General features: G+C 34.9%; 1 protein-coding gene across 2 annotated transcripts in view; it reads left to right on the forward strand.

Annotated features, from left to right (window-relative positions):
• The window catches only part of sulf1 (sulfatase 1), a 133,958-nt gene that overhangs the window by 106,778 nt on the left and 13,488 nt on the right, over positions 1-13,692 (forward strand). For both annotated transcript variants that reach the window (XM_039754621.1, XM_039754620.1), the window contains 6 exons: positions 4,425-4,635; positions 6,153-6,402; positions 7,902-7,998; positions 8,099-8,193; positions 11,101-11,175; positions 12,136-12,308. In XM_039754621.1, the coding sequence (XP_039610555.1) occupies positions 4,425-4,635; positions 6,153-6,402; positions 7,902-7,998; positions 8,099-8,193; positions 11,101-11,175; positions 12,136-12,308 (901 nt within the window). The remainder of the gene's footprint in view (positions 1-4,424; positions 4,636-6,152; positions 6,403-7,901; positions 7,999-8,098; positions 8,194-11,100; positions 11,176-12,135; positions 12,309-13,692) is intronic.

A 13,692-nucleotide genomic window follows, 5' to 3' on the forward strand; every position in this document is an offset into this window, starting at 1 on the left:
TCTATCAGGGATGACTTTACTTTAGGTAGGCAAAACAACTTGGCAGGTGGGCCACATTTGAGTACCAAGAAAAGAAACGGGATAGGTGAGGGTTAGTATCCAATTATAACTATCAAGTTACTTATGTTTTAGTGCTAATGACTAACAACAGAGATGCAGTCTGTACAGTTAATCAGCAGCTCTAGTCAGGATATGCTAAACTGAAGTTTTCTGAGTCTTCAGCCGGGATTTAAAAACTGAGACCGAAGGAGCATCTCATATAGTAGAAAGCAGACCATTCCACAGTTTAGGGGCCCTGTAACTAAAATTTCAACCTCCCATTGTTATTTAATTAATGCTTGGAATCGTAAGCAGACCGGCATCTTGAGATCTTAATGTGCGCTCTGCTTTGTAAGTCACGATAAGTTCAAACAAGTAAGCCGGACCTTGGCCATTTAATGCTTTATATGTTAAAAGGGGGATTTTGAAATCTGCCCTAAACTTAACCGGGAGCCAGTGGAAGGATTTAAGAATTGGAGTTATGTATTTGTATTTTCTTGTTCTTGTAATAATTGTTGCAGCAGTATTTGGATTAGCTGGAGGCTGTATAAAGAACAGTTTGAACATCCAGTGAACACCGCATTGCAGTAGTCAGTCCTACTAGAAATAAATACATGAATTAATTTCTCAGAATCCTGTTTATTTAGAAAGCGCCTTAATTTCCCAACATTTTTAAGATAGAGGAAACATGATTTGGACAACTTTGTAATATGCACTTTTAATGACATTAGCGCTCAGAATTCATTGCAGCCTTCTTGTTTTTTCATGAGTAGCTTTGTGGCAAAGTCAATTCTTTTGAAATCCGGGTGGTCCATCTGCGTCGTTGGTCAATAAATGTTTATGGTACCAAAATTATTTAGAGACAAAAAGATACAAATTTGTTTAGATGTTCAAGCCATGAGTTATTTTTTTAATAATTGAAATGGCATTAAATCAATTAAATACAATGGAGACATTTATCACAAAGAGCAGAAACAATTTTCTTTGTTATACTATAAAGACCAGGATGCCCTCTGTATGTGTCTGCATTAAATTATAAACTAGGGTTCTCCTAAGCCTTATGCTTTCTGTTCCCATTAAACTAGATTCCATTCAGTTGCTCATTAAATGTGAACAACCACAGAATATGGGACACATTGTGGAAAATAAGAAAATCTGGAAGCCTGACTGGCCTGAAATGTCCATTTTTGAAGTTAACAAATCAAGTCATTTTGACAATGTGTATAAAAGTATATTTAAAAAAAGCAGGATTATTTGTAGTTATTGATACCTAGACACTCTAAGATTAATGCATGTGTTGAGAGCATCCATGGGTATAAACCTACTTTAAGAAATGCAAAAATAGTTTAGTTTCATAATCTATTTTGAAGAGACAAAGCAGGCAGTACATTCACCAGACTCTGGTCCCTTTTAACAGTTGAGCTTGTGGGGTCCAGGGTGTGATGCTGCAAGTTCTGTAAAGTTGCTGTGAGTCTTCTTGTGAAAAAAATTGTACCTACATGTTCTTGCCAACTAACAACAGGTGTAACTTTCAGATCAACAGGCATGTCACCATTTCATTCAGACTTACAAAGGTTTAATATTTGATGAATATGACCAGAACTCCATCACCTCTTTTGCTATGCTGTCAAGACACATCAATTTATAGCGAGCATAGGGGACCAAATGAATAACCTGACTTAACATCTGATCACTTCAACCAGATCTGCTAGTCCAGAGAAGATGCTAGAGATTTACTGCAATTATTTAACACATTTGGTGCCATTTAAAATGAGACCATGACAAATTGCATAAGCAAGAGGTGACCCTTCCGTCTGACACGCTTGTTTGTTTAAACAGTAGCTAAGTTGGCCTGATATTTTATCCAGGCGCTTTGACAATTTTTTTTTTTTTTTTTAAAAGTATCCAGTTTAGCTAAATCACTTGGTAGTTAATTCCACATTTCGAAGACCCATTGTGTGTAGATGATCTTTCTGTTACTAGTCTTAAATTCACTTCTCCTTAATTTCCACTGGTGTCCTTGAGTAAATAAAATTTAATTAAAAGAATTCTGATGAATCAGTTTTAGTCTTAAAGACGTTTTAAATCTGAAAGTACTCATTTTAAGTTGAGAATATCAGTTCTGATGTAGTGCATTGATTTTTAAGGTGAGATAATTACAGTGCATTGACACAAGTTTTACTTGGCAATTAAAATAACTAAAACACCAGTTTACGTATATATATATTTCATTACACCCCAAAATGTGGAGACATATCCTCTCTTTTATATTATTAGGTAGAGAGTTGCCAATGAGCCTACCCTGTGAATGTGTGAAATGAGGCTGAAAACCAATACAGGGAGAACATGCAAGGTCCATGTATTCTGTGACTATGTTGGAACATGAACCCAGAACGCTGGGACTGTGAGACAGCAGCAAAAAAACTAAAACTACTGTACCACAGTGCTACCCTCATTAAACATACCTTAGCTAATTTTGTGAACTTTTATGTCGCAATGTTTGCTTCTTAATATGTCTTTTGTTATTCATGTGTGTCACTAGTACTTGTTCACTATAAGTGATTTTCTTGCAAATTTAGAAACTGACTACAGTATATTTCAAGGTGGAATGTTTATCATCTTAAAATCATTTTCCCAGAGTCATTTGAGGATAAGTCACATACTGATGCTGTCTCATACATTACAGCAGTCATGGTGTGGCTCTGCTCTTTAGGAAACATAAATAGAAAAATGGAAAACTTTAATTCCACATAAAAGAAGTCTTTTGCTGTAAGGAAAATCTGTACAGTAAATGATAATCACTATGGCCTATCTTATATTTTCCCCAACCAACACCAAATCCCACTCCAACCCTGCCCACAACACCCGGCTCCTTTCAGGAGATCATAACACATATTAATTATTAAGTGCTTTCATTTGTAACATTATTTATTTATTATTTTTTTAAATCTGAGGACACTGATATATAAGTGTACTATATGCTCTGTCCCCTTCATTCAGGTATAAAATAGTATGATTTTCTGCCAGTGTTATTAAATGTATATGTGGGGAAAGTGTCGTGTGAAGCGTGGATAAACTTTTGCTGCGGCAGCATATCGAGTCTCCCCCTCTGCATTTCACAAAGCCACGTAGGTTTGCCGTTTTAACAGACAAGCCAGCTGCCAGTCGCCGCTGTCTCGTTCCGTGTCTCCAAACCTCTGTGCAAATTCGATACTGCTGCCAGACACATAATCTGCCTGTCAGAAAATGATGGCTTAACATGCAGTTTTATCGTAGAGGCGCTGAGCTCGTTGGGACACTGTTTGCCACAGTTCTGAGAAAATGTTGGAACTGTGGTCAGAAAAAAATCTATGTAAATGTGATGAAGTCAGTCGTGTGCTTTTGTGTCTTTGAAGTTAGTTATGCCAGTAAAAAGAAATTCCTCATACTGAGTTGAGGAAAGTGAGAATTTTTAATATGTTCTTGTTTCTGAATGTTCAGGATAATAGTCAATAGTTTGAGAATGTATTTTTAAATTTTAAAATGTTCCTATTCCATGTTTTCAGAAGTGCTGGTTTCTTATGACCAGGTGAAAGGGGTTCTGTGCTTAATAAGAAATATTTTCTTTAAAACATTTGTGTGTATTGTTTCAAAGGAGTAATGTACGGTGTCTTGCAGTGGTCATGGAGGACAATTAGAGTTTTTCTTAAGTATACTTCACTCATCCACAGATGATTCTTCCTTATTTTAAACAGAAAATTAGTGGGAGGTATGATGGCATAGAGGGTAGCACTGCTGTCTCTCAGCTCCCATGTTCTTATTTACAATTTTTGTGGATATTTGCATGATCTCCCAATGTCTGTGTAGGTTTCTCTATAGATTCTTAAATTTTTACCCACACCTCAAGGCCGTACATATTATTCATGTGGGTGATTTTAAATTGTTTCTGAATGGATATGTGCATGATTGAGTCCCAGTGTTGCTGAGATACACTATGGCTGTATTGAAGTCAAATTGGCTAAAGAAGATCTGAAAACAGATTGATAAACATTGTCCAAAATAAATAAAATTTATATTCATCCATCCATAAATCAATCAGTTATTAATTACTGAACTAATCAGAGTAACTCTTGGAGGCCTGTACTCTGAAGTTCCCAATTCCAACTTTAATAACATAAGCTCCTTTAGGTTTTGCATCACATCTTGTTTTCAGAACATATAAGAATGTCAAGTTCTGAGGTGCTTGGATTTCCTCACTTAGTTCGCTGGGTGAAAGTCAAATAGTGGAGTGGAAACTTAAGGGTCTTTCCACCAGTTATTGACATTTTGTGATGCTAATGACTTCCTTTATTTCTTGCCTTGCTAAGTAACTTTTAATGTTGAGATACCTTTACATGGATTCACAGAAATGGCAGTGCATTGAGGATACATCCGGTAAACTGCGCATCCACAAGTGCAAAGGGCCTTTTAAACCATCCTCAAGCAAAAAGAGAACCAGGAGCCTGAGGTCCAGAGGTTACAGCACCAAGCAGAAGGAGTGCAACTGCCAGCAGACTAACTACAGAGCTGCTAGAGATGAACGAAGAAACCCAAAAACGATACCTCCCAGCGAACAAAGTAAGTTGGAGGCAAAGAAGAATGTGATTTACTGTAATGACCATGTGGCATCTGGGTTAAATAAACAATAAGGGGAGAGAAATGCATCCTTAACAAGTCAAAAGCTGAATGCTCCCTGCTACTTGACAGGTTTTCACTTATTTGCTCACTTATTCGTATCTAGTCTTTGTAAACACTCACTGTTAAACAGACAAGCTACCTCGGGCTGTGATGTAGAGCAGCAGTGATGCAGAGTTGAATATCTGTAGTGTGGAAAATATACTTTATAAGTAGGCTAGTGCCCTCTAATGGATTACATGATAAATGACAGTGACCAAGACATTAATGTAATCATGTTGAATACCAAAACAATCAACTTAATTTATTGCTATGTTTACTGAATATACACTGACCACCATGCAGCATGCTCTCTGGAACCATGATCAATAAATATAAAGCCTTCTTTCTTTCTGCAGTTTCATGCACAATTCTGTATCGGCATATATTGGATTTTGACGATGTGTTATTTTTTATAACCTTATTTTTGTTTTGTCTGTCTGTCCAGTAATCCATTTTAAATACAAATAAACAGTGATAGTAATTTTTCTATAGGGTTCAAGTGGCTTTGCATGCTTTTTAGTAATTTTAGTGCAATTATTTTTTTGTTTATTTCAAAGTAGGAGCATAAAAAGGTTAAGCGAATGTAGTTGGAGCTAAATCACCATCCTTGTGATTTAAAAAGGAAGTTAACTGGATTGTAGTGTGTGACATGTATTGAATTCAATGGCATATCTAAGCATTGATCAACCTATTCATTTTCTTATACTCTTCTATGCTTTGAGTTCACTGGGATCCAATACTGTTATACTAGGATGCTTTTCATGGTAGGAAGAGGCTATACAGCATATAGATTTGAAGGATACTACATGTGTTGCTAATCATCCAGCCATTCATTGATTGATTCATTTATTTTGTGTACCCTCAATATAGCCAGAGCCAGGGTCAACAAACACAGTCCATCACATCATACACTAATATACTCGCCTACAACTATTCATTTATTATTTTAGGACTCTGCTTATTCTAGTATGTGTTCATCATGGAGTGGAAACCGTAACATCAGAACTAACCTTATACAGGGTGTCTGATGGTGAAAGTGTGTTTTTTTTACTAACATTTCTTAGTTTAAGAGAGCATTTCAAGAGGGCCTGGACATTGTGCGATCACAAGTATTTAGTCTCACAAATTGATTTTCCCTTCCATTCAGCCTTCCTTTATTTCTTTGTAATCACTGTCCTTAAACAGTTTCACAAGGGATAGCAAACAACTAAGCAATCTTCTTTTCAGTTCACCCATGACCAAGTACCAAGGTTGTGTCACTCTGTTTAAATGAGAGCATAATAGGATTGATCGAATAAACAGCCTGCCCCTGTCTTTGCCTGTTAAGTGGAAATTTCCAAAAGATATTAATTATTTGTACATAATCTGATATGCTTATATTATGCATTTTATTAAAGCAAAACATTAACATTTTGCAGGATATAAACCTCGTTTTGTGCACACCAGAGCCTCGCGCTCTCTGGTTGAGGACACAGAAGAGCTAGAATATGATGCTGACCCTGAAGAAGAGTTTGAAACCGCAGCAGCTTTTGAGCTTGAGGATATGAGTAGCCAGAGTGATGAACTGGACACCATCCTGGACTTGGATGATGAAGAGGATTTTGAAGATATGCTAGCTGATGATACAAATGCTGTGGGTCCACCAAGCTCCATTAAAGTGACTCACAAGTAAGATGCTTTAGAAAAAAAATAAACAAAAGCTATTCCAAACTCGAGGGTTAATTAAAGGCAATACACCATGGCTTCTGCCTTCTAGTGCATTTGTAATTTTGTAGTAATTTTTAATATAGACTTGTCCCCTCATTTATAAAAGTGCCAATTATTATCGCCCTGTTGTAGTTGCTTAAATATAATAAAACATAAACATTAATAGTAAATTAAAAATACAGTGAATGGTTACACTGAGTTACCACTGTCATTATTAACTGAGTTGTTGAAAGTGGTATTTAAAATAGGCATCTTGAGCAGATACATTATCTACAGATTGTGTATGTGCAAGACCGAGGAAGAACAGGTAAGGATAAAGATTTATGTGATTTAGTGTACAGCACATTAGAGACAGCCATGGATCAGAAGAAAAGAAAACTAAACTTTACAAATCTGAATATCCATCTGTCTACAAAGATTCTAATATAATATGATAAATGTGCACCTGAAAAGGTAATTCTGCAGTTCTTTATAAAAACATTTTTATGGCAAATTAAAAAAGAGTTATGAGTTAAAAAATGACTTAACAAGTCTTACTAATATAAATGTTTTGTTGTATTATTATCTATTTATTTTATTTCAATCAGTTTGAATCTCTGCATTATAACTCAAATGTTTACTGTTTTGACAGTTATGGTTTTTATTCTGAACAATATGATGATGCAGTTTAAACAACTGAGGTATCTTGTAAATATAATGTGTGGAAATTGCATTCTCATGAGGTAGCAAACACTCGCAAAATGTAGTAAAAACTGATGATCCTTTCACGGACTAATGCAATAATTGAGCGCTAACTTTATAACTGCCATTGTTGGGATGAGTCCATCCTCTTCCTTCATTTAATTATTCATCGAAAACTTTGTTTGAGATTGAAAATGCTGTCAACTGTAACACTGAGGGCCTCTGTAAAATCTTACCAGTACCAGAATGATAGCAGTGAAGCCACAAATATCAAAATGGGTGCTTTTGTCATAACAAACAACAGTAGATAATCATTAGCAAGAAAGGGCCAAATGGGTATAATATAGATCCCCTGAACTTGCATTCACAGAAATTTGCACTACTGTTTACCTGGTGGTGTCACATACCACTCACCCTCCTTCTGTATGAAAATGCTTAAACGTGTTCAGCAGATTCATTCACATATGATTCTGAATCATTTCTAGAGGTTGTTGTTCAGTGCCAGAACTCCAGTGATTCCCCCTAAAAGATTGATTCATGTCTTCAGGATGGCGAGAAACAAAAGCACTGGAGGACAATGCTTTCTTTCTGGTTCTGAGCCACCCTGCAAACTCTTTGTGGCAGAAGTTAGACAAATGGCAACATGTATTGTGCAAAGACTGAGTTTCAAATTATATCACTTGCCTTTATTAAAATCTTAGTGGAAAAAAAATAAAATGGGGAAGATGAATTGTTAATCAGTAATCTGGCCAATTTTATTATTTGTTGTTGTTTTATAGGTGTTACATCCTGACTAATGATACAGTGCATTGTGAAAAAGAAATTTACCGATCTTCCCGAGCCTGGAAAAATCACAAGAGTTACATCGATCAAGAGGTAGGAAAACAATTTCCTGTGTGTTATAGCTTGTTTTTTTTTAATTGTTTGAATTGTAATATCAGTATTGATTTTTTTTTCCCTAAAACATTAAACACAGATCGAAGCTCTTCAGGACAAAATAAAGAATCTAAGGGAAGTCAGAGGTCATCTAAAACAAAAACGTCCTGATGAATGTGACTGTCCTGGAAACAGGTTTGTTTTCTTCATTTCTGTTTGAGCTAACTTCATGTAAATTTTAGAGTAATGTTTAATATTCTGGAAAGTTGGAGATCTAAGGCTATTGGCTTGGAAAGTAATGACATTATACTTTTAGCAAGATACTTAAAATCAGCACTGATTTTGTTTTTCTGATATATTAGCAAGTGAACCCAGCACTCCCTACTCTTTTACTGTTATATTCTGCCATCAGTTACAAAACATAGCCACAAGTCTGCTATTGGACCTTCTCTACTACAAAATTTTATTGCTTCATATATTATGGAGGACTTGAAGTCCGTATCCACTGTGGAGTCACACCTGCTTTTAGATACTACTTTTTCAAAGTGTGTCAGTCTGACAGAAATACTTTTGGCAAGTATCTTTATAACACTTACAACAAAACTGATTGTGAACTGAAAATGAATTTTGAGGAGGTGCAGTTTGGACTACTGCAGACATTTGGTCTACACACAATAAAAGTTTTTTGGAGGATTACTATCCATTGGATCGATTCTGAACTACAGAGAAAAAAAAGGTACGATGCATACTGAAATCAACTAGGTACATATTTCATAATCCTGGATTATCTGAAAACTGTAACCAGTGTGGAATGCCTCTGTTGATTTCTAAGAATTATGCACATCTTCTTACGACAGAATCTTCTCATGTAGCGTTTCTGTCGAAAGACTGTTCAGTTATGGAAGTCTTGGGCTCAGCTCACACCAAAGAGACTCGCCTTTAATATTTTTGTTTTGAAAGATTGTTTTTTATATGAGAAATAATAAAGAATTGACATGATTCAGAAAAGAAATATGAACACATACTGTATGTCCCAGGACAGCATGGTACCGCTGCTGATTCGCGGTAAGGAGATCCGTGCTAGCATCCTAGGTCATCCCTGCATGAAGTTTGCGTGTTTTCCCCATATCTGCGTGTTTTCTCCATATGCTTCAGTTTCCAACTACTGTCCAAAGACATGCATGTTATGTGAATTGATGATGCTAAATTGCCCTTGGTGTGTGGGTGTGTGTGTTTGCCCTGCAGTGGTCTGGCACCTTATCCAGGGTTTGTTCCTGCTTTGCACCCTGTGCTACCTAGTTAGGCTACAGCTACCTTGAGACCTTGATCTGGATTAAGAGAGTTAGACAATCACATGACATACAGTAGATCCCTAATATTTTGGGGACCTTGATGTTATATTTTTGCTTCATTTTTACACTACATTTTAAATTTTTACTGTTGACTGGGTAAAACTTAATTTGATTGCAAAAAGTAAGACACCTGTCACATTTCTTTGAAAGTTTCACAATTGCATAATTTAATAAATGTCAATTTTAAATTAGGTACATTTAATATTCAAAAATAGACCCCTTTTTATGTCAGAGTTCAACACAGGTCATTTAATTTAAGACCAATAACGAAAAATTTATATGCCTTTTATTTATTTATTGCCTTGTTGTGACTATATTGAAAATAGATAGATATAATTGCTAATTTGTGTTTGTTTGTGACTGCCCATTCAATTCCAGATGTATCCACAAATGTACTGTATTATTTTTATGTATTTACTTGCTGAATTTTTTTAACGTTTCATACATAGTCATTTGTGAAGTAATGAAAGTAATAGAATACATAATATAATATATCACTTGATAAAAAGCATTATTTTTGAATAGTTTTTATTACTTTAATACTTTAGTAATATGTAATGTTAGTCATATATTACAATTTAAAAGTAACTTACCCAACACTGGTAATCACTAAACAAATTAATAATTGTTGGGGTAACAAAATGGATGTTATACTGTTCAAGACAGTGCATTTTTTGGTTTAATAGCACCAAAGCCTTTTTACCCCTTTTTTTTATTTTATTGATATAACCCTTTTAGTAGCATTTCACTGACATTGCAACCCATTTATTTATAGCTCTGTGTAGGATGTATTGTAGTCAGGTTTACAGGTGGTTGATACTGTACATAAAGCTGCATGGTAAAATGTTTTAACTTCCTTTAAAACCACACTTGAGTTTACATTCCATTACATTATCTTAATTTGTTATTGAACATGCATTTAAAGGCAAAATAAATTGAAAATGCAGTGTGGCCACTGTAAATCCCAGTGTCTATTTATTTATGTAACATGTTAAAATTATATCCTTCCTGCTTAGACATTTAATTTATTTCCCTGTAGGGACAGAGTTATTTGGCTTCATAAAACAAATTGCAAAAATGAAACCCCTTTTTTTAGAGGTTGCATGGGCTGAGAAAAAGCAAATGATATGTTGGGTTAGAGGGCTGGAGTGAAAGTGTTGATGCTAGTAATTAAACTGGCACTTACAAAATGACCAGTTGGTGAGCAGGGCGGTCTTAGAGTGCAGCCCTAGGGCATTGGTTGACTTTTTGCACTTAAAAACAGACATGGATCGAGGACTTTTGTCTGTTCATTTGTGAAGCGGCAGTTCACACCACCTCCCAAGTGGAGATGCCTCACAGGCTTATAACTTGACGAGGAATGCAGGTTGGCTTAAGTGATCAGATGTCACAGAAACTCAGCCGCCTCATGTTTCTGCTGGTTTTGGACTCCACACAATTGCTGGCAGGGATTTTGCTAATTTAATATGAGATTATATCTGAACCCCTGTCAACCTCATCCTGAAAACCCAGCACTATAAGACATTTTGATAGGATTGTCAAGTAAGTGGTCATTTTGAGGCCAATATTTGCACAAGAACAAATAAAACAAAATTTGCTTTTGTTTTTTTTTTGCTTTTTAACTTTAGCTTATGTTGTTTAAATAATGGAATCTCTTCTACTGTGGACAGTTGCATGTCTTGTCTTTCTTAATTTTAATAGTTGCCAGTTTCAAAGCATCACTTTTTACGTATTTATTTATTTTAAAAAGCTATTATAAGAAAGAAAAGGGGCTAAGAAACAAAGAAAAGCTGAAAAACAGAAACCGCCAACTTCACCCTTTTAAGTAAGTATTATTTTATACTAATGTGTGTGCACTTTGTAGATTAGGGTAGTCACACTGAAATCTGGATTTTGGATATATCAGAATATTTAAATATTCAAAATTGAATTGAAAATTTTATACGTTTCCACTGTACTTCATGTTACTGAAGACTTCACTATGTGACTTAGTTGTAACTACTGTACCTGGTTTGATTAAATTCAGGCATCACTTGAGGAACAGCTTAGCCAAATTTTAGTTGGATGCCTTCTGATGTCCTAGACAGGTTTCTGTCCAGTGACAAATAAAGGATGACCTGCAGAATTCCTTTTTGTGTAATAAGAGGGAAAAACTTAGTTCTCTTGGTAGAATAATAATTGATGGGGTTGTGTGAGGTTTGATCACAGGAGAGTGTCATATTTGTTGGGTATTTAGCTTTAAGTATATTTTTGTAATGTTTCTAAATTGTGACCTCATGATGAAATAGTTTCTTACCTAGAAGAAAACAAAAGCAGGTAAATGGTGTGCATTCTCTAATATTTCTGTGTTTTGGTCACTACAGTACTGATCTTGGGACAGCCGATGTAGTTGCATTTTCTGCTTTATCATATAGTGATTTTTATATTTTTTTCATTATAATGCTTCTTTTACCATCTTAAGAGCAGTTTGAATAGCTGTAAAACACATAATACCTCCCTTGTTATTGAGCAGGTCAGAGTAAACTTTATAATCCCATGCATCAGAAATATATTTATCTGCATGTGTTTCAAAAATAGTAATAAAAATAAATAAAAAATTTAATTACTCAACTTACAGACATCAGGGAATTCTGGTTGATGTTTAGTTTAGATTTAGATTTATTTTTCTCTGGCCAAAATAATTTGTCTGCTCCAGTAATTTAATGCAATCTAATCATTCATGAACTGTGAAAATTCAGTAGGCCTACTGCCATTTTAAAAAAAGGGGACAAATGTTATTTTTTAGGGAAGCATCACAAGGTGGAAGCAATAAACTGCAAATCTTCAATGAGAGCCGCCGAAAGAAGAAAGAGAAAAAACAAAAAAAGAGGCAGAAAAAGGGGGATGACTGCAGTCTACCTGGCCTGACTTGCTTCACACATGACAACAATCATTGGCAGACTGCCCCCTTCTGGAATTGTGAGTAATTACATTTTATTGTGCACTGTATTTAATAAGTGTAGGTTCTAAATGCAGAAATTCTGGTTTGTGTGTGTATACATATAATATACGTACACTGTATATCCATAGGTCTGAATCACAGTCTGATTATTTGGGTACTCACCTACCTGGTAATGCCTGTGTTTGTGGTTGGGGTTGGCTCTCTCAGTGGCAAGAACATTTATTTATATAGCACATTTTCATACAAATTATGTAGCTCAAAGTGCTTTAGAAGATGAAAAAATAAAAATATAAAAATAAGATTTGGCAATACTAAGTAACATATAATAAAGTAAGGTCCGATGGCCAGGAGGACAAAAATAGAGAAGGAGATCATAGGCATGTTACAGTATAGAGCACCTTTCAAATAATACAAAGAGTACATGACACGTGTTTCACCCTAATTGGGGCAAATCAACTGAACACACCTTTGCTTCCCCTTGCAGGGATCGAACCTAGCGTTGTGCCACAGCGACTGGTTTGTTTACTTGACAAGGGTGTACATCAGCGTATTATATCCATAGGCCTGGATCGCAATTTGATTATTTGGGTGGTCACTACCAGGTAAAGCTTGTGCTTGGTCAGCCATTTGGTAAACATCCACCACACCCTCTCAGTTGTGAGAACACCTGATGAGTTGATGTCCGAGGTTCAGTCCCCGCTTGGGGAAGCAAAAGTTTGTACACTTGATAAGTCTCAATTAGGGCAAAGCACGTGTTGTGTACTCTTTGTATTATTTGACAGGTACTCTATATCATATCATCATATCATATATACATATATATATGTATGTATATATGTATATATATACATACATACATACACACACACACATATATATATATATATATATATATATATATATATGTATGTGTATATATATATATATATATATATATATATATATATATATATATATATATATATATATATATATATATGTATATGTATATATATATGTGTGTATATATGTATATATATATGTGTATGTGTATATATATATATATACATACACATACATATATATATATGATATGATATAGCGTACCTGTCAAATAATAAGATTTGAAAACACCAAAAAAATTAAGATTAGGCAATCATCGTGAAGTAACTCCACATTTACTTGAATTTAGAAGCTTTGCAAATTCCAGTTTAATAACTTGTAATGAGCGAGATCACATCAAATTTAAATTAACATCGTCCTCATTTCCTTCATAGCATTGAACACTAATATTTTGTCTCCTCTTAACACTTTACTTTACCTAAGAAGATTTAGCTCTTTCACTCATAACTTATACCCTATATTCCATGCATCATCTAGTTACAGTGACAATGAGGGTTGTTTTTTTTTTTTTTAATTTGA

Source organism: Polypterus senegalus, chromosome 5 (assembly GCF_016835505.1).
Source record: "Polypterus senegalus isolate Bchr_013 chromosome 5, ASM1683550v1, whole genome shotgun sequence".
In the NCBI taxonomy this organism is placed as follows: Eukaryota; Metazoa; Chordata; class Cladistia; order Polypteriformes; family Polypteridae; genus Polypterus; species Polypterus senegalus.